Source organism: Rattus norvegicus, chromosome 10, assembly GCF_036323735.1.
Source record: "Rattus norvegicus strain BN/NHsdMcwi chromosome 10, GRCr8, whole genome shotgun sequence".
In the NCBI taxonomy this organism is placed as follows: Eukaryota; Metazoa; Chordata; class Mammalia; order Rodentia; family Muridae; genus Rattus; species Rattus norvegicus.
The window spans coordinates 53,463,195-53,484,677 of record NC_086028.1 but is presented as its reverse complement, the minus strand read 5'-3'; the positions used below and the strand labels follow the sequence as shown (position 1 = coordinate 53,484,677).

General features: G+C 46.7%; 1 protein-coding gene across 2 annotated transcripts in view; it reads left to right on the top strand.

Annotated features, from left to right (window-relative positions):
* Positions 1 to 21,483, top strand: part of Ntn1 (netrin 1) — a 198,744-nt gene that overhangs the window by 112,918 nt on the left and 64,343 nt on the right. For both annotated transcript variants that reach the window (NM_053731.3, XM_006246568.5), the window contains exon 3: positions 18,905 to 19,093. In NM_053731.3, coding sequence (NP_446183.2) covers positions 18,905 to 19,093 — 189 coding nt within the window. The remainder of the gene's footprint in view (positions 1 to 18,904; positions 19,094 to 21,483) is intronic.

Below are 21,483 nucleotides of genomic sequence, written 5' to 3'. Positions count from 1 at the left end.
GTTGGCTGTGACTACCCATTCCAAGTGCTACCTGGTACCTGCTTCTCCCAGTTGTCCACTTCATCTTCCTGGTTGTGGCTTAGTCTGTGTTCTCTGTCTTCTCTTTTATAGACTTCCCATAAGCTCCCCCTCCTTTTGGACTTTCAGAGTTCTAGCATGGAGCTCCCTTCCAGTTTGGGGACAGGGCCTCAAGGAGGGGGACAGCCTTTCTTATTGACATGCACAGGTCCTATGCCTAAAGCAAGAAGCCAAGGAATTTGGTACCCTCTGTTTCTTGACACAGGCTCTCTTTCCTGAAAGTGTCTGTGCCCTTAGGGGTTCTTGCCTAGACTCTAGGATGGTGTATTATCCTGAAATCCAGGGGAGACGTTCAGAGTACCTAGCCGGTAACACTCCACAGTGCCCATCTTGAATAGAGATGCCAACTATGGGCTGTTACATTGGTGCAGTCCTATTGGCTTTGAATCCCCCAGAGGTGGCTGCATTTCTTTGTTTGTCTGTTGTCTGTGTGTGCCAGAGCACACGCGTGGAGGGCAGAGGTCAACTGGCAGGAACTGAGTCTCTTCCTTCTGTCACATGAGTTCCAGGGGTGAAACTCAGGTTGACTGACAGCAAGCGCCTTTACCTGCTGAGCTCTAACTCGGCGCCTCTACCGCTCAGTTACTGCGCTGCATCCGTAGCCGGTGCAGTACAGAGATGCCCTTGTACTCCAGCAGGAAGAGCTACCGCTTCCATGGGCCGTGTCCCGCCATAGTGAGACCCTTCCAGGAGGACCACAGGGATCCATTTTCTTTTTTTTTTATTTTAATATTAACGTTTTCTTTTTTTAAGATTTATTTATTATATATAAGTACACTGTAGCTGTCTTCAGATACACCAGATCTCTTTACAGATGGTTGTGAGCCACCATGTGGTTGCTGGGAATTGAACTCATGACCTCTGGAAGAGCAGTCGGGTGCTCTTAACCGCTGAGCCATCTCTCCAGCCCCAGGGATCCATTTTCTACAGATAAAGTCCCTATGTTGGCTTGCATGCTCTTCTATCTCTTTCTCACATGCGCAGTGCTCACTGTAAGGGACCAGCGGCCATTTCCAGATATTCACAGGGCCAGACCTAGTTGTAAACCTGTAACAGCCACTCAGCCCCAAGGCCCAAGAGGTATCTGTTTGAAGGCTCCCTGAGTCGGAAGGTTTTAACCTCCTCTCCAGAGCGCACCCTCCTGTATCTTGTGTCTCTAGGGATGGTTAGGCCACTCACTCCCTTGGTCAGTTGGAATTTGCTGTCCTCTGTCATTCTGTCTGTGTGGCACCTCATCTACTTTCTCTTCCAGGACATGATTTTTAATTAAAGTCTTTAATTATAATCCCATAAGCCCTTTACTGACCTCTAAATAAATCTTACCTACTGATTTGATTAAAACAACCAGATCCGGAACTGGGGCTCAGAGTTTGGTGAGTTCCATCACAAAGCAAGCCCAGATGAAAAGCTCTTTTGTTAACTTGTTTTGAGCCACTTAGATGGTATTTGCTTTCCTCCACCCTGCCCCGGGATAGGGAGATCTTTGCACGTCGAGGAGTTAAGGCCCTCTGGGGAAGAAGTAAGCTTCCTGGGTGCCTGGGCGGGGCAGAATGGTGTGTTCGTCATTTCTGTATGTCACACAGTGGGCAAGCTCCAGTTTCTTATCCATCTCCATGTGGCCTTAAGATGTCTCAGGATGCGCCAGGCAAGTGGTGCATGCGTTAATTCCAACACTGAGAGGCAGAGGCAGGCGGATCTCTGTGAATTTGAGGCCAGTGAGTTCTAGGACATCGAGAGCTACACAGGAAAACCCTATTTAGAAAACAAACAAACAAACAAACAAACAAACAAGGGGCCATAGGATTTCTGTTCCTTTTCGGCAGTGGACACAGGTACAGGGAGGAACAAGTTGGCCCAGAGCCCACAAGCACTACAGAACCAGACAACCCTTTGATTCCCTCAAAGCCTAGTGGGACTGTCCACTCGGAGGGACCCCTTTAACTTCTGGGACTCATCAGCTTTAAAAGTATGAGCTTAGGAGGGACCTGTTGGGAATAGAGGACTGCCAAGCAAACCTTGGGATATTATGACACTAAACTTCCTGCAGTTCATGCTGAAGTAGGCATCCTTTGCCTTGACTTGTGAAATTTAGCAACCGAAGAGTTGTCAAGTGAATTAGGAAAATGAGCGTTGGCCTACAGTGGCTCACCAGAACCCTGGTGTCAGCCTGTGTTCTTCATGATTAGGGCCCATGTCAGTGAAGCCAAGAGCTATGTGCAGTACAGAGTCCTGTAACACCGGAGGCTGACTTGTCTCTGGAGCTTCAGACCCAGGTCAGAGTTAACCAGAGGGTTGGCTTAGCTAGCTGGTCCAGTAGAGCGGGATACAGCCTGGGAGCTGCAGTGAAAGGAGAGCTGTGTCCCTACAATTGCACGTTGCTCCCCACTGGGGTAGAATAGAGTAGCTGCAAGTCATTAAGCCCTTGATGCCAGCCTCCCCCACCACTACTGGAGTCCCGCATGTGCCAGCCTCAGTGATGGGACACATTACAGATGGGAAATGACTCCAGGGAGCTGGGAGCCAGGCTTGGCCCATTCCCCTGGCAAGTCAACTGTCATATGTCCAGTGCATGGAGCCTGTGCACCACCTCTGGGGAAAGCCATTGGAAGGAAGCCTCCATGCTGCAAGCAGGCATCTGGCAGAGCATGTGAGTCACAAGGCAGAGGACTTCATAGCAGTGCCTTCCCCTCCAGCAGAAGGGGCAAGTTTTTCTCAGACCTTTGCTTTGAATATTAGATGCCCTTACAGTCCAACAGGCAAGGGGTGGGGTTATCAAGTTCGGATCAGCGAGCCTTTGCCAGGCGTGAGATGTGGAAAGTGCCCTGAACCAGTTAGGTGAAAGGTTAGCTATCACTAACCATTGCCAGGTTCTTGGCAAAGTCTCTGTCACATTCTTCCCATCTCTTCCATAAGAGGGTAACTTGGAAGGCCACTCCTGTCCCAAGCTCTGGGTTGCCCTGGGTGAACAACATCCTCTTTCCTGTTTAGCTCTGTCATGTGTGGGGATGGGGTAATGTCTTTCTGCTGGAAGTCAACCCCTGGACCTTTCTGGTTTTAAATGTATATGGGTGATTTGTCTGTTTGTATGTGTGTACCATGTGCATGCCTGTTGCCCACAGAGGCCAGAAGAGGGTGTTGGGTTCCGTGGATGTTGGGAATTGAACCTGGGTTTTCTGGAAGAACAGCCTGTGGGTTGGTTTTAGCTGCTGAGCCACCTCTCCAGTCCCTTGGACCTACATTTTTTAAACCAGTTTTTTTCCCCCTTCAGAAATGGGCAACTGTGGAAGGTTCCAGAACAGAGCAGCAACAAGTTGAGAAGACTGTTCAGAGATTTGGAGTGAAGGATTGCTTAGAGGTAGGGAAGGTCTAGAGTTGGGAATAGAACATAGTAGGCCAGGGATGACCTCTCTGGGTCAAGGAGGTGACTGGGACCAGGCTCTGGAGAGGATAGATCTGAGGAAGAGACGAAGAATTGAGGACTGCTCAGGGCTCACCCAGACTTCCGAATTTCCTCCACAGAGAGGGTCTGGGAGGGGTGTTTGTGTAGTACGCACTCTTGAGTTGTCCTGCACAGGCAAGGCCTGCGACTGTTAGGAGAGGATCATTTCAAAGCCTTAGGGGGAGGCGGAGCAGCCAAAAAAGGGCAGGGGAAAGAAAAGGCTAACATGTTTACAGAGAAAAGGAGTCAGTGGAAAAAATGACGGCAAGGTCAAGTAGATTTGGGAGATGGCCCTGCAGTCAACAGAGGGGAGGGGACAGTGGCCGTGTACAGGGGTGAGAATGAACCTCCAAGCCTTGGCTGTACTCTCAGGAATGCTCCAACTCTGGGGCCTTAATACTGCCTGTGGGTCCGGCTGGGCCTCAGAATCATCCTTTGCTGCCCATTCACAGGGACTCTGTTCGCTGGAGGGTCTCCCTGTCTGGCAGGAGGTGTTTCTGCTCGAAGAGGGAGACAGGGCTGGCCAGATTTCAAGCTGTCTGTCTTGACCCCAGGCCTTTCTCCAGATGCCCAGAGGCTCTGCTGGGTGGGGGCCCAGGCTTTCCTGGAAGCTTCTTTGTCTGCCTGTGGACAAAGGGGCCGAACATTTCCCAAGCCCCACAGGTGTGAAGAACTTGTTACTGTAGTGTTTGTTCAGCCCTATTAGTGGCCTGAAGGACTGTTGACAGAGGTCTGCTTTGTGATCAGACTTGGCTAAAGCTCCCTAAGCCCTCAACAAACACTGGCCACTTATCTCAGAGACTTTATCAGAAACCATCTAAAGCCCTCTTTGGCAGGCAGGCCTCCCTGACCCATTCACTCGGGACGCTGGGTTTCCAAAGCACTCTCCACATTTTTTTCTTCTTCTTTCTCCTATCACCACAGCATCCTTGCTATAAGAATAAAGCCTTGGTAGGGAAGAGGTAGTTAGGTTTTATTTTCAAATTGGAATCTTAGGATAAAGGACTTTTAAACCCGTCTTCTAAGAGGACACACTGAGAGGCAAGGAGCTACTTTGGGAGAATTTAGCTTCAGGGGCTTCCGGGCTGACAGGAGTGGAACCCTATTCACTTACCACTCTTTAGTCTTCTCATAAAGTTCTTCAGCCTGCTCCGACCTCTCTCAGAGGAAACTACAGTTCTCATGTGTTCTCTCTCTCTCTCTCTCTGTGTGTGTGTGTGTGCGCACGTGTGTGTCTGTCTCTGTTTCTCTCTGTCTCTCTCTGTCTCTCTTTGTCTCTCTCTGTCTCTCTCTCTGTCTCTCTCTGTCTCTCTCTCTGTCTCTCTCTCTGTGTGTGTGTGTGCGTGTGCGTCTGTCTCTGTCTCTCTGTCTCTCTGTCTCTCTCTCTGTCTCTGTCTCTCTCTCTCTCTCTCTCTCTCTCTCTCTCTCTGTATGTATGTGTGTGTGTTGCTTTCCAATATGTCCGCAGCTACATTAAACCACCATGGTAGCAGACACTGTGAATATGTATATAATACTCTCCTATGCCTGAGATTAGTAATAATAGTAAAACTGAACAGACTGTAATAAAAGCTATGTGCCCATTCTTTCAAAATATCTTAGCTCTGTGCTCTCCACATCTTATGGTGGTGTGTGTGTGGGGGGGGGCGTTGTGAGCTGAATGACCTGGTGTTGTGATGTATGGGTGGACTATTGACCCGATAAAGAGTCAGAAGGCGCATCATTTGCTCAGGTGATCCCAGATGACTGACCCAGGACAGAGAGATGGGAAACCTCTCCCTAAAGACCCCCCCCCAAAGCAGCAGGGGACTCGCTTTGTTGTTGCTAAAATAGCTTTCTTTGCCCAAGACTCTGAAGAGTGACCCACCATTCACTGTCCCCCGCCCCCAGGACCCAAGCACTTGGCATTTGCCACACCCTTCCTCCCAGCCCTGTATGAGGACCATGCTTGCCCAGTCGTTTTATTACATTGGAGTTGGAAAGTGGCGTCTTCAATGATTGAGTCTCAGGAACTTTGACTGGGGCCAGACTCCTCCTGTTTTGTGTCCCCTTTGTCCTCTTAGTGGTTACCCATGCCCTTGAGTTTACTCTGACTGGTCTCCACTACACTGTCTCTGGTTACAATCTAATCCTTGCTTTAGCAGTATGCCTTGGGCTGAACCAATGGAGACAACAGCATCAGCTGACCACACCTGGGCAGGTCCTGCTCCTTTCTGCACCCCAGTTCCTTGTGTAGCTCTGGAATTATAGTAGCATTCAATAAGTAATCACTGACCACCGAAGTGTGCCTGCAGCTGACTTCCCAGTTATAGAGACGCCTACAGTCTGCTGTATAAAGGGGCTGGCCATCAGGGTCAACCTGATCTAGTTTACCTTTAAACACAAATACAAGCTCCTGAGGGTAGCAGAACTGTTTGGGCCCAGCTTGCTTCAGCCTCTGCTCCAAAGAGAGGCCTCTCAGAGCTCAGCTCGGCATGAATTCCCCGGTGCAGACAGGAGCCAGATGTGTGCTGCCATGGCCGCTCAGCAGGGCCTTTTCACAAGTTGCCACAAACTAGGCGCAGAAGACACTTACTGAGGGAGGAATATTTACAATTAATAAACAAGAGACAGACAATTTCTAAATAAATAGTGTACCAAATAGAGTAGCAAGGTCATAAATAAAAGAAAATAGGAGTAGCCTCCAACTCTTAAAAATAGCTCTCAAATATTTTCATGACTGTGTGCCAATTGTTTAAGAAGGTTTTTTATTTATTTATTTATTTTTAATGAAGCCGGAACTCTTTCCAGCTCCTTATAGGCTCCTTGCTGTAAATGCCACCCTCATCTTGATGCAAGGCACTTTCTCTACAGGTTTGGTTCCATCATTCAACCTAAGTCTGCAGGCCAGCAGCAACAACATCACCCGGAAGCTTGTTAGGCACAAATCTGGAGGGGCTGGATCTGTTGCTCAATCTGTAAGGCCGGTGCTTGTCCAGCATGCATGCAGCTCTGGGTCCTGTCCCCTGACACTGCTTCTTGAACTGTGTATGGCGGCAGACATAATCTTAGAAGGGGAGGCAAGATCAGAAGTTTGAAGGATATCTTTGGCTACATAGTGAATTTGAGGCCAGCTTAGGCCAAATTAGACTATCTGAGAGAGAAGCAGGGGACATACATCCGGGACTTGGCTTAGTGGTACATGCCTGTACTCTCAGCACTTGGGAGGCTGTGGCAGGAGGATCACAAGTTCAAGGCCAGCCTGGGCTATACAGCCATACTCTGTCTCAGAGGAAGAGAAGCTTCTACATGGATCCCCAGCTGAACCAGTATGCAGATGCAATTGTATTGGTGAAGGTAGGCCATTCTGGCCCCTCTCTGGCTTTCTTTACAGGTCCTGTTCTCTCTATCTGGTCCCAGAAGGACCCAGAAAGATGGTCATCTGTCTTTGGTCTGCCCCAGCAACTCTGCTCATAGCTGGGAGACCCCAGGTCTTTCAAGGACCTATCTCCGCTCTGGGAATAGAAGCGGCACGAGGCAGGACTCTGACTTGCTTCTGAACTTCCTGAAATTAAACCAGAGTAGGTCTCTTTTTCTTTACACATAATTCCAGAAACAAGGAGAGGATCCAGAAGAGCTGATCATGTTCATGGAATCTGTGTGCTTCTGTAGTGCGCCTCTGAGAGGGAGCACAGAGAGTCTCGGGTGAGGGACCAGCTTCTTTGATAGAGAGCATCCAGTCTGGCTGGGCCTGGTGGCTCATGTCTGAATCTCTCTACTCAGGAAGCAGAGGATGATGGATTTCTGTGTGTTCAAGGCCAGCCTGATCTTCATAGTGAGTTGTAGAACAGCCAGAACTGTATAGTGAGTGAGCCCTGTCATTAAAAACAAGAGAAAAGAGTTGGGGATTTAGCTCAGTGGTAGAACGCTTGCCTAGCAAGCGCAAGGCCCTGGGTTTGGTCCCCAGCTCTGAAAAAAAGGAAAAAAAAAAAAAACACGAGAAAAAATAAAAAGAAAGACAAAATATATACCCATCTTGCAGAAAGTGTTTTGTGAGTTAATTTTGTCAGCCCAAAAGCAGGCATGTAAATCTAGAATTCTCTTAGCAATTGTATAAAGAACACAGGCAAGTTACTCAAAAGAACTGCTCCAGAGAGGAAGGAAAAAAATGAAGCCAACTGCCTGTTGGTCCGTCCACTCATCCACTCACCCATCCATCCATCCATCCATCCATCCATCCAATCTCATAGTAGCTGAAGGACACAGGAGGGGATCTGGAACTAAGACCAGGGCTTATGACAGGACCACGACCAGATGGCCTTCCTGTTTTCATGAACGGGCTGGAGCCCTGGGAATTTTGGAGTGGCAGGGTCAGGATTAAGTGCTACTGGGTGCTTTCTAGACTGGGATAGACTTGGTAGGCGTGTGGCTTAGTTTTTGAGGTGTTTTCAGCAGAGAATCAATACATCTGTTTTTGTAAACTCATTGAATTGCTGAGATTCAGGTCTCTGTGTTCAGAGCTCTGGAGAGAGGCTGTGGCATCTTCTCAAAGTACAGACGTCTATTTAAATGGGATTAAATTGCTTAATCAAAGCACAAAGATGAATTTACATTAGTTCAGAGTAAGAACACAGGAGAACTACAAGACTATGCTTTTAGGATGAGGGCCAGGCAGCAGATCCTCTTGGATCTATCAACCGATCTACTTTCTGACCTTCCTATCTGCCTGCCTATGCATGTACCCATCCATTTAGCCACCTCACCTAGCAATCCTCTTACCCATCTCTCAACCCATCCTACATCTACCTTTCCCTCTATCTATTTCATCCACCAATTCATCTCAGTCATTCATCCCATGGGTCCATCCATCAACCTGTTCCTCTATCTCCCTATCTACGCCATCCATCCATCTGATCACCAATCAATTAATCTTCCCACCCATATCAATTCATTATCCCTCAGCCCACTTGTTCTATACATGTACTTACTCTTGAGTGTTTGCTTTCTCTCAGTTGTACAACGAAAATGTAATCAAGGCTCGCTGTGGGCTTCTCCGTGTCGTCTTTAGTGAAGCAATAATGTTGATTAAGAGCATCTGGTCCATTGATCAGCATGAATTCTGAAGGGTCTACTCCTCGGTTCGGCCATTTCCTCTGTTAAAGGAGGAGTCCCTTGGGCAGTTAAAAGTACATCATGTCTCTGTATATCTCACACAATTCAAGCATAGACTAGCATGTAGCTAGAGAAGTTGTGTGTGTGTGTGTGTGTGTGTGTGTGTGTGTGTGTGTGTGTGTACATGTGCTGTCTATAACTCGGCTGCAGGTGCCAAATGGCTGGGCAAGTTCCAATTGACAGGAGACATGAATGAAATGGCTTAAAGTTGGAATTTAACAATGCAGAGGACATTTGGGTGGGGCAGGGAAATGGGAATTGGCTCTTGGTGCCCTTTTTGCTTTCCTGTCAGGTTTCTGGTTGAGGAGTGGAGTTGGGGAGTCCTTGCTCCCCATGCCCCACCGTTCCTCCTGAGCCTAAGACACAGCTATAGGGAATGAGGCTGGCTTATCCCAACATGCTAGCTAGCGGGCACACAGTTTACAGTCTTTATGAGAGACCAGGGGACCCCTAGATAGACTACCAAGTCACACCAGTGGTGTGGGACTCCTTGATCTGGGCCAAGCTGATTCCCCCAGGAGGGTCTCTGCTTCCCCACCCCCATCCCTCCTGGGTTGACCTCTGTTCTAACAAAGTTGCCCTTTCCTTCCCGCCTTGAAATCTGATAATGAAACTAATACCCAATATTTTTGCCTGGGAGAGAAGCAGGAGATAAACAGGAAGGCCCAGGGATTAGGGTGTCTCTCGGAGGCAGGGCCCACGGGTGGTGGGAGTTGGGTGACACCTCTTTGTGGACCTGAGAGATCCAGATGTGAGCCACTTTGCCCAATGCATTTTTCCCTCTGTGCAGAGAAAATAAAACAAAGAGAAAAGAAAACAAGCTATAAATACTTTGCAGAAGTCTGAGCGTGGGTAATTATCACTTGATGCTCCTTGACAGCCCCAAGGAGGGGCGGGGGTGCTTTTTGATGTTGGCCTCGGAGTTTTCTTTTGTATGACCAGTTGTTTGGAAAGAACCTTTTGTTGGTGTGAGGTGTGCATAGTAGGAGATCTGTCCTGAGCTTTCCCAAGGATGCTGGGCAGCTAGAGCCCCCTTTACAGAAGGGGACGTGAGTGTGTGTCCACCTCCATGAAGGATCTAAAGGTGCTTCTGTGAGGCCATCCTGTTGGCCGAGGAGAGCAGCGACACCCTAGCGATCCTTGTAGATTCCCGGTCCTGGGCAGGTGCACCAGGTCTTGGGGTTTCTGTTCTTGCAGGAAAGATCCAAGTTCTGGCCTGTAGTTCAGGTTCAACTGTTCTGTGTGGTGATGCTGGTCATCTCTGGGGGCAGTCTAGCAGCAGGGCGACCTGCCTGCTGCTGGCCATGACTGTCCTCACTGACTCTGGTGCTGGGCTGGCTGGCTGGTCACTGAGCCTCTCCGAGTAAGTCCTATTCCTTGTCTTTCTGAGTGAGTCCAAAGAGACAGTGTAAATGTGGCAACCCTCCATGTAGAGGGTGGGGCAGAGAGGCAGCTTCTGTGTGTCTGGTTGAATTCAGTCACCTGGGGACACCTGCTCAGGGACATTTCCAAGGTTCTTGGGAATCAGAGCTGTTGTCCAGTCCAAACTGGCTTCTAGCTGCTTCTGGACTGCAGGACAGGCACTGTCTTAACTCCACCTCTGCTTGTCAGTTGAGTGACTAATGGGCACATGGTTTGGGGACTGATTCCTGGAAGAACATTTAAAGAAGCTTGTAACACCAGAGAGCAAAAATCCAGAATTTCACAAGTAAAAATAGCATCCCAATCAGAAACCAGTAAAAAGCATTTACAGCTTATATAGTAGAAAAGACAAATGCCAATCACGGAGAGAGAGAATTTGGGCCCTGGCCTGAACATGCAAGGCATGCGTGGAGATGGAGGTGTAGACACAGGAAGACGGACCCCCTCTTCTGTAGTCACAGACAAAGACGGGTGTCCTCCAGCCTTTCCCTGTGACAAGTTGTAAACGTTTTTGTTTTTAAATGTTGATACCAAATGTTCGTTGTTATTCTTTTCAGGGGTGTGGTGAAATGAGAGCTATCACTTCCTGCTAGTAGGAGGCAAAGCCAGTTTGGCCTTCCTTGAGGGTAACTTGATGTTTTCTGATCCAAAGTTAAAAATCTGGAGATCCAAAACTTAACTGAATTCAGCCATGGGGAATGTACTTACCCATCATTAGTCAGAGCAGGGCCCTGATGCGCATGCTCAAAGCTGGTTCAGGGTTTATAACATGGCCAGCAGGGAACAACCTAGTGGATCAGCCTTGCAAGATCCTGCTTGCTCAGTGTGCCTGTCTCAGGCTAACAATGTCCAAGCACCAGACGTTCTTTAAAGATCATATTGACACTAAAAAATGATTGTTCTGAGAAAAAGGCTACAAAGCTTGAGGCAAATGGGTATGATCTATATTTATAAAGCACACTCAATAGTCCCATAGCTGGGCCCCACAGGAAGCCACTATGTTCCCAATGGTTGGTGGAAACAGGAGTGCACTTCCCCCTTTTCTCCTTTGGTTTTTAAGTGTACGGCATTAGACGCCATGTCTCTAGAAGTTCCATAAAATGTGTAGAGAACATGCAGCCTAAAGAGAGGACAGTGAACATGAGTAGCCCTTTGGAGGATGTCCTGGGGGCCTCATTCAAGTAAGGGCTAGATATGGGCTTGGAAATGACATTGAAATCACGCCCAGATGGTAAGATGGCTGCGGCCAGACTAAGGTGTTACCTGCAGGAAACGGAGACAAGCTAGCCTTAGAATGGGAGGGGCACTCCTACACTCGGCATGCTTTAGAAATTGACCAGAGTTCAGAGTAAATGAAGCAGAGGGGTTGGGAGGCTGGGGAGTAGAGCTGAGGCTGGGGAGTGAGTAGGTCTGGCTTGTTAACAGCCCCCAGGGATGTGCTGAGTGACTTTGACTTTATCCTTGTGAACACCCTCAGGCTGGTGCTTAGACTCTGGTCACAGCTGTCTCTATGAAGTGACTCCGGGACTACCGAAGATGCAAACATTCCATCCCTTCTGTAAAGTGGCATCATGATTGCACAGAGCCTACACACATCTTCCTATGTCTACATAAAAACCCTTATTAAGACAAATCCCTAGCTGAGCAGTGGTGGCACACACCTTTAATCTCAGCCCTTGGGAGGCAGAAGCAGGTGGATCTCTAATCTCGAGGCCAGTTCCAGGACAGCCAGGGCCATACAGAGAAACCGTCTTGAAAAACCAACCGGAGACACTGCCGGAACCTGAAGGAAACAGACCGGATAAACAGTTCTCTGCACCCAAATCCCGTGGGAGGGAGAGCTGAACCTTCAGAGAGGCGGACACGCCTGGGAAACCAGAAGAGACTGCACTCTGTGCACATCCAGGCGCCAGAGGAAAACACCAAACATCATCTGAAACCCTGGTGCACAGAGGCTCCCGGAAGGAGCGGCACAGATTTTCCCGGTTGCTGCCACAGCGGAGAGGACTTAGGCAGTACCCCACGAGCAAACTTGAGCCTTGGAACCACAGGTAGGACCAATTTTTCCCCTGCAAGAAACCTGCCTGGTGAACTCAAGACACAGGCCCACAGGAACAGCTGAAGACCTGTAGAGAGGAAAAACTACACGCCCGAAAGCAGAACACTCTGTCCCCATAACTGGCTGAAAGAAAACAGGAAAACAGGTCTACAGCACTCCTGACACACAGGTTATAGGACAGTCTAGCCACTGTCAGAAATAGCAGAACAAAGTAACACTAGAGATAATCTGATGGCGAGAGGCAAGCACAGGAACCCAAGCAACAGAAACCAAGACTACATGGCATCATCGGAGCCCAATTCTCCCACCAAAGCAAACACGGAATATTCAAACACACCAGAAAAGCAAGACCTAGTTTCAAAATCATATTTGATCATGATGCTGGAGGACTTCAAGAAAGACATAAAGAACTCCCTTAGAGAACAAGTAGAAGCCTACAGAGAGGAATCGCAAAAATCCCTGAAAGAATTCCAGGAAAACACAATCAAACAGTTGAAGGAATTAAAAATGGAAATAGAAGCAATCAAGAAAGAACACATGGAAACAACCCTGGACATAGAAAATCAAAAGAAAAGACAAGGAGCTGTAGATACAAGCTTCACCAACAGAATTCAAGAGATGGAAGAGAGAATCTCGGGAGCAGAAGATTCCATAGAAATCATTGACTCAACTGTCAAAGATAATGTAAAGCGGAAAAAGCTACTGGTCCAAAACATACAGGAAATCCAGGACTCAATGAGAAGATCAAACCTAAGGATAATAGGTATAGAAGAGAGTGAAGACTCCCAGCTCAAAGGACCAGTAAATATCTTCAACAAAATCATAGAAGAAAACTTCCCTAACCTAAAAAAAGAGATACCCATAGGCATACAAGAAGCCTACAGAACTCCAAATAGATTGGACCAGAAAAGAAACACCTCCCGTCACATAATTGTCAAAACACCAAACGCACAAAATAAAGAAAGAATATTAAAAGCAGTAAGGGAAAAAGGTCAAGTAACATATAAAGGCAGACCTATTAGAATCACACCAGACTTCTCGCCAGAAACTATGAAGGCCAGAAGATCCTGGACAGATGTCATACAGACCCTAAGAGAACACAAATGCCAGCCCAGGTTACTGTATCCTGCAAAACTCTCAATTAACATAGATGGAGAAACCAAGATATTCCATGACAAAACCAAATTTACACAATATCTTTCTACAAGTCCAGCACTACAAAGGATAATAAAGGGTAAAGCCCAACATAAGGAGGCAAGCTATACCCTAGAAGCAAGAAACTAATCATCTTGGCAACAAAACAAAGAGAATGAAAGCACACAAACATAACCTCACTTCCAAATATGAATATAACGGGAAGCAATAATCACTATTCCTTAATATCTCTCAATATCAATGGCCTCAACTCCCCAATAAAAAGACATAGATTAACAAACTGGATACGCAACGAGGACCCTGCATTCTGCTGCCTACAGGAAACACACCTCAGAGACAAAGACAGACATTACCTCAGAGTGAAAGGCTGGAAAACAATTTTCCAAGCAAACGGTCAGAAGAAGCAAGCTGGAGTAGCCATTCTAATATCAAATAAAATCAATTTTCAACTAAAAGTCATCAAAAAAGATAAGGAAGGACACTTCATATTCATTGAAGGAAAAATCCACCAAGATGAAGTCTCAATCCTAAATATCTATGCCCCAAATACAAGGGCACCTACATATGTAAAAGAAACCTTACTAAAGCTCAAAACACACATTGCACCTCACACAATAATAGTGGGAGATTTCAACACCCCACTCTCATCAATGGACAGATATATGGAAACAGAAATTAAACAGAGATGTAGACAGACTAAGAGAAGTCATGAGCCAAATGGACTTAACGGATATTTATAGAACATTCTATCCTAAAGCAAAAGGATATACCTTCTTCTCAGCTCCTCATGGTACTTTCTCCAAAGTTGACCATATAATTGGTCAAAAAACGGGCCTCAACAGGTACAGAAAGATAGAAATAATCCCATGCGTGCTATCGGACCACCACGGCCTAAAACTGGTCTTCAATAACAATAAGGGAAGAATGCCCACATATACGTGGAAATTGAACAATGCTCTACTCAATGATAACCTGGTCAAGGAAGAAATAAAGAAAGAAATTAAAAACTTTTTAGAATTTAATGAAAATGAAGGTACAACATACCCAAACTTATGGGACACAATGAAAGCTGTGCTAAGAGGAAAACTCATAGCGCTGAGTGCCTGCAGAAAGAAACAGGAAAGAGCATATGTCAGCAGCTTGACAGCACACCTAAAAGCTCTAGAACAAAAAGAAGCAAATACACCCAGGAGGAGTAGAAGGCAGGAAATAATCAAACTCAGAGCTGAAATCAACCAAGTAGAAACAAAAAGGACCATAGAAAGAATCAACAGAACCAAAAGTTGGTTCTTTGAGAAAATCAACAAGATAGATAAACCCTTAGCCAGACTAACGAGAGGACACAGAGAGTGCGTCCAAATTAACAAAATCAAAAATGAAAAGGGAGACATAACTACAGATTCAGAGGAAATTCAAAAAATCATCAGATCTTACTATAAAAACCTATATTCAACAAAACTTGAAAATCTTCAGGAAATGGACAATTTCCTAGACAGATACCAGGTATCGAAGTTAAATCAGGAACAGATAAACCAGTTAAACAACCCCATAACTCCTAAGGAAATAGAAGCAGTCATTAAAGGTCTCCCAACCAAAAAGAGCCCAGGTCCAGACGGGTTTAGTGCAGAATACTATCAAACCTTCATAGAAGACCTTATACCAATATTATCCAAACTATTCCACAAAATTGAAACAGATGGAGCCCTACCGAATTCCTTCTATGAAGCCACAATTACTCTTATACCTAAACCACACAAAGACCCAACAAAGAAAGAGAACTTCAGACCAATTTCCCTTATGAATATCGACGCAAAAATACTCAATAAAATTCTGGCAAACCGAATTCAAGAGCACATCAAAACAATCATCCACCATGATCAAGTAGGCTTCATCCCAGGCATGCAGGGATGGTTTAATATAAGGAAAACCATCAACGTGATCCATCATATAAACAAACTGAAAGAACAGAACCACATGATCATTTCATTAGATGCTGAGAAAGCATTTGACAAAATTCAACACCCCTTCATGATAAAAGTCCTGGAAAGAATAGGTATTCAAGGCCCATACCTAAACATAGTAAAAGCCATATACAGCAAACCAGTTGCTAACATTAAACTAAATGGAGAGAAACTTGAAGCAATCCCACTAAAATCAGGGACTAGACAAGGCTGCCCACTCTCTCCCTACTTATTCAATATAGTTCTTGAAGTTCTAGCCAGAGCAATCAGACAACAAAAGGAGATCAAGGGGATACAGATCGGAAAAGAAGAGGTCAAAATATCACTATTTGCAGATGATATGATAGTATATTTAAGTGATCCCAAAAGTTCCACCAGAGAACTACTAAAGCTGATAAACAACTTCAGCAAAGTGGCTGGGTATAAAATTAACTCAAATAAATCAGTTGCCTTCCTCTATACAAAAGAGAAACAAGCCGAGAAAGAAATTAGGGAAACGACACCCTTCATAATAGACCCAAATAATATAAAGTACCTCGGTGTGACTTTAACCAAGCAAGTAAAAGATCTGTACAATAAGAACTTCAAGACACTGAGGAAAGAAATTGAAGAAGACCTCAGAAGATGGAAAGATCTCCCATGCTCATGGATTGGCAGGATTAATATAGTAAAAATGGCCATTTTACCAAAAGCAATCTACAGATTCAATGCAATCCCCATCAAAATACCAATCCAATTCTTCAAAGAGTTAGACAGAACAATTTGCAAATTCATCTGGAATAACAAAAAACCCAGGATAGCTAAAGCTATCCTCAACAATAAGAGGACTTCAGGGGGAATCACTATCCCTGAACTCAAGCAGTATTACAGAGCAATAGTGATAAAAACTGCATGGTATTGGTACAGAGACAGACAGATAGACCAATGGAATAGAATTGAAGACCCAGAAATGAACCCACACACCTATGGTCACTTGATTTTTGACAAAGGAGCCAAAACCATCCAATGGAAAAAAGATAGCATTTTCAGCAAATGGTGCTGGTTCAACTGGAGGGCAACATGTAGAAGAATGCAGATCGATCCATGCTTATCACCCTGTACAAAGCTTAAGTCCAAGTGGATCAAGGACCTCCACATCAAACCAGACACACTCAAACTAATAGAAGAAAAACTAGGGAAGCATCTGGAACACATGGGCACTGGAAAAAATTTCCTGAACAAAACACCAATGGCTTATGCTCTAAGATCAAGAATCGACAAATGGGATCTCATAAAACTGCAAAGCTTCTGTAAGGCAAAGGACACTGTGGTTAGGACAAAACGGCAACCAACAGATTGGGAAAAGATCTTTACCAATCCTATAACAGATAGAGGCCTTATATCCAAAATATACAAAGAACTCAAGAAGTTAGACCGCAGGGAAACAAATAACCCTATTAAAAAATGGGGTTCAGAGCTAAACAAAGAATTCACAGCTGAGGAATGCCGAATGGCTGAGAAACACCTAAAGAAATGTTCAACATCTTTAGTCATAAGGGAAATGCAAATCAAAACAACCCTGAGATTTCACCTCACACCAGTGAGAATGGCTAAGATCAAAAACTCAGGTGACAGCAGATGCTGGCGAGGATGTGGCGAAAGAGGAACATCCTCCATTGTTGGTGGGATTGCAGACTGGTAAAACCATTCTGGAAATCAGTCTGGAGGTTCCTCAGAAAATTGGACATTGAACTGCCTGAGGATCCAGCCATACCTCTCTTGGGCATATACCCAAAAGATGCCTCAACATATAAAAGAGACACGTGCTCCACTATGTTCATCGCAGCCTTATTTATAATAGCCAGAAACTGGAAAGAACCCAGATGCCCTTCAACAGAGGAATGGATACAGAAAATGTGGTACATCTACACAATGGAATATTACTCAGCTATCAAAAACAACGAGTTTATGAAATTCGTAGGCAAATGGTTGGAACTGGAAAATATCATCCTGAGTGAGCTAACCCACTCACAGAAAGACATACATGGTATGCACTCATTGATAAGTGGCTATTAGCCCAAATGCTTGAATTACCCTAGATCCCTAGAACAAAGGAAACTCAAGACGGATGATCAAAATGTGAATGCTTCACTCCTTCTTTAAATGAGGAAAAAGAATACCCTTGGCAGGGAAGGGAGAGGCAAAGATTAAAACAGAGACTGAAGGAACACCCATTCAGAGCCTGCCCCACAGGTGGCCCATACATATACAGCCACCCAATTAGACAAGATGGATGAAGCAAAGAAGTGCAGACCGACAGGAGCCGGATGTAGATCGCTCCTGAGAGACACAGCCAGAATACAGCAAATACAGAGGCGAATGCCAGCAGCAAACCACTGAACTGAGAATAGGTCCCCCGTTGAAGGAATCAGAGAAAGAACTGGAAGAGCTTGAAGGTGCTCGAGACCCCAAAAGTACAACAATGTCAAGCAACCAGAGCTTCCAGGGACTAAGCCACTACCTAAAGACTATACATGGACTGACCCTGGACTCTGTCCCCATAGGTAGCAATGAATATCCTAGTAAGAGCACCAGTGGAAGGGGAAGCCCTGGGTCCTGCTAAGACTGAACCCCCAGTGAACTAGACTATGCGGGGAGGGTGGCAATGGGGGGAGGTTTGGGAGGGGAACACCCATAAGGAAGGGGAGGGGGGAGGGTGATGTCTGTCCGGAAACCGGGAAAGGGAATAACACTTGAAATGTATATAAGAAATACTCAAGTTAATAAAAAATAAATAAATAAATAAATAAATAAATAAATAAATAAATAAATAGAAAAACCAACCAACACAAACCTCATTTCTAAATGGTTTACACTGCCTCTTACTATACAAATGTATGTAAATGAATGCACTATAACTTTTAGGGACTAATGACAAGAAAAACAATGCATTCTAGTGTAGGTACAATATTTCCCCCAGATATTTTGGATCCACACAGTTGTCCGAATCCTACAGAATCAGGCAGACAGAGGCAGAATGGAGGAGAGGAAAGGGCAATGTGCCTCTGGGTCCAAGTAGAGACCTCAGACTCGAAGCTGGAAGTGAGGGTTTGTGGGTCATGAGCAGAGAGGTGATGTGAGATGCAGGAGTTAGATCCCCAGGGCATCAGGGAAGGTGGGGTAAGAACTGACCTCTGAGCATAGATCAGGGAAGTGAGAGGGAGAGCAACTGACAAGGAGGAGAGCCACAGAGAAGAAAGCTAAGGGTCCTGTGTGGTGCTGAGTGGTGGGAAGGAGAGGGGGCAGTTGGCTCCAGAGTCCCTGGTGGCGGGAAGAGGAGTAGAAGAAAGGAAGGTGCAGGTGGATGGTGCACACAGAAGCCTGGGCAGCTGGGTATGGCCCGTTTCTGCTGAGAGACTTAAACACATTTATTTCTCCTAGCTCAGGAGGCTGCAAGTCCAAGGCGGTGGTGTGGGAGGCCTTAGCCATGGTCAACCTAGCATTTATAAGTGTGCTCTAAAAAGCAAGGAAAGGCTCCCAGAGCAAGACTCCCCTGCCTGGAGATGGAGGGGGACCTGGGATGGGCCTCTCTGCAGGGTGTCTACCATCCCACCATGCCCTTGTGCTGATGGTTTCCGCTCTGCTCTGTTCCCCCCGCAGCCTGCAACTGCAACCTTCATGCTCGGCGCTGCAGATTCAACATGGAGCTTTACAAGCTATCAGGGCGCAAGAGCGGGGGTGTCTGTCTCAACTGCCGCCACAACACTGCCGGCCGCCACTGCCACTACTGCAAGGAGGGCTTCTACCGAGACATGGGCAAGCCTATCACCCACCGGAAGGCTTGCAAAGGTAGGTCATCCTGGGGGTCAGAGAGCAGGGGTTTTCAGGGACACGAGGATCCCTCTCTCCCCCCTCCCTTTCTTTTCTTTCTTCTTGTTCCCCCACAAAGGGGAGTAGACCGAGGTGTGCACCCATAGCCCACCCCCATCTCTCTTCTCTCAAGGCCTCCCTGGTATTTGGAGGTGAAAGGCAAAACAAAGGGCCGATGGAGACGCGGCTCAAAGAAGAAAGCAGTAGGTGTGAGCCCTTATGAGAGTCCAGGGCCAGGCTCCCGCCACCTCCCCCTTTGCCTCCCTCTTCCTCAGCGTCTCTGCAGCACAGGTGCGCTGCATACCAGAGGAAAGAGAGTCATGTTCACCAGGCTTACTGCGGGGACAAAGGACCCTCTTTTTCTAGCCCCTCGCAGACATGCTTCTTTGGATGTGCTCGAACTGCCTCCTGTCCCACCCCCATCACACACACAGAGACACACACAGTCACAGGGAGGTTGGCAGTTTCAGGATCAGGGTTTTAGAAGGAACATTTAATCCATCTGCAAATAGCTTTACTTTTCAGGACCGAGGGGGGCTTGGAGGGAAGAGGATGGGAGACTAGTTTTGTTCACCGGAGCAAGCACTAACGTTTGAGCTTTCTGGTGTTTGTTTTCTCCTGTCACCGACAAAATGAAGCAAGCAATGGCCAGAGACTCCGGGAGTGAAACGTAGCGCCTCCCACCCCCCATTATCCACATTAGCCTTTGGGGATTGCTGGGACTAAGAGTTTCTTGCTCCTTTGTTGGGGTCTAGGGCCAGAGTATGCCTGCACATGAAATGTTTACATTAGAGGGCTCCTGGAAGACAATGGGGAACCTTGACTCAGGAAGGTGCAAAATCCTGTCAGATAGCTTGGGTGAGGAACTGTAATGGATGACCTTTCTGGATGCTGCTTAGCCTCTGAATGAAGCAGAGGTGTTTTTCTAACCACAGATACACCACAGGTTGGGTGTCTATGTGCCCACTGACTGTATGTGACTGTATGTGACTGTAGGTGACTGTAGGTGACTGTATGTGACTGTATGTGACTGTATGTGACTGTAGGTGACTGTATGTGACTGTAGGTGACTGTAGGTGACTGTAGGTGACTGTATGTGACTGTATGTGACTGTAGGTGACTGTATGTGACTGTAGGTGACTGTATGTGACTGTAGGTGACTGTAGGTGACTGTAGGTGACTGTAGGTGACTGTAGGTGACTGTATGTGACTGTAGGTGACTGTAGGTGACTGTATGTGACTGTAGGTGACTGTATGTGACTGTAGGTGACTGTAGGTGACTGTAGGTGACTGTATGTGACTGTATGTGACTGTATGTGACTGTAGGTGACTGTATGTGACTGTAGGTGACTGTAGGTGACTGTATGTGACTGTATGTGACTGTAGGTGACTGTAGGTGACTGTAGGTGACTGTATGTGACTTGAGGGATCTGGTGCAAGATGAAAATACAGGGCTCCCTATGCAAAGATGACAATGAGCTTCAGTTAAGCCTGTGCCTTTCTGAGCAGGGAGCCACTTCTGCTCGTGCAGATGCTTCCTTAATAACCAAACAACAGCAACCAAAACCCCACTGGCTCTTCAGACTCCTCTCTGAGAGAAACTCTTGGATTCCTCATGTGCAGATGAGCCAAGTATCTCTCGGGATGTAGAGCCCCTCCTCCTTCCATATCTTTGGCCATTGGCTACCTTTGCTGGTTGCCAAGGGAATTTGAACATAAAGGAGGTGGTGGGGCTATTTCCAAATCAGAGAGAAAAGCAGATTCAGGAAAGACTGCTCCAGGAGACCCTGAGGATGGGCAGGAGGCCCAGGCAATGAAGTCCAAGGATATTCTCCATTGTCTGGAAGCAAGAGCAGGGCAAGGCTAGGGAGAGGTTGTGGGGTCTTCAGAGAACAGAGATGAAAGCTGTCCAACTCCTTTGCCTTTATCCAAAGTGGCTGCTGCCTCTTTTTACAGAAGAAATGAAAGCTAGGATCTCATAAACAGTTGACCAACCCATATTTATTGGCCATTTGGCCAAGAGATTTAACCTGTGTTAGCCACTTCAGTGGGCAGTCCTGTACCTGGGAGCAGGAAGGTCCAGGGTCTCCCTGAGGAAGGATGCTGTCTACTTCCTACCCTGGTTGGTTTTTCGCCTCCGGGGTAGAGGTGCTCAGCTTCCTTTGCCAGCTGGGGCTATGGGTGGGCAGGTACAGAGCAGGAAGAGGGGTTCTGTGCCTTCAAAAGCTGGAGCCAGCCCTGGTGGCTGTCTTCAGTTGCAGTCCTGGATATCAGCTGTCCCCAGCCTTGGTGGGAACCCAAGAATAACTTGGAGAGGGAAAACTGGGATGGATTCTGGTCAGGGAGAGAATGGAAAGAGTGTGGGGAAG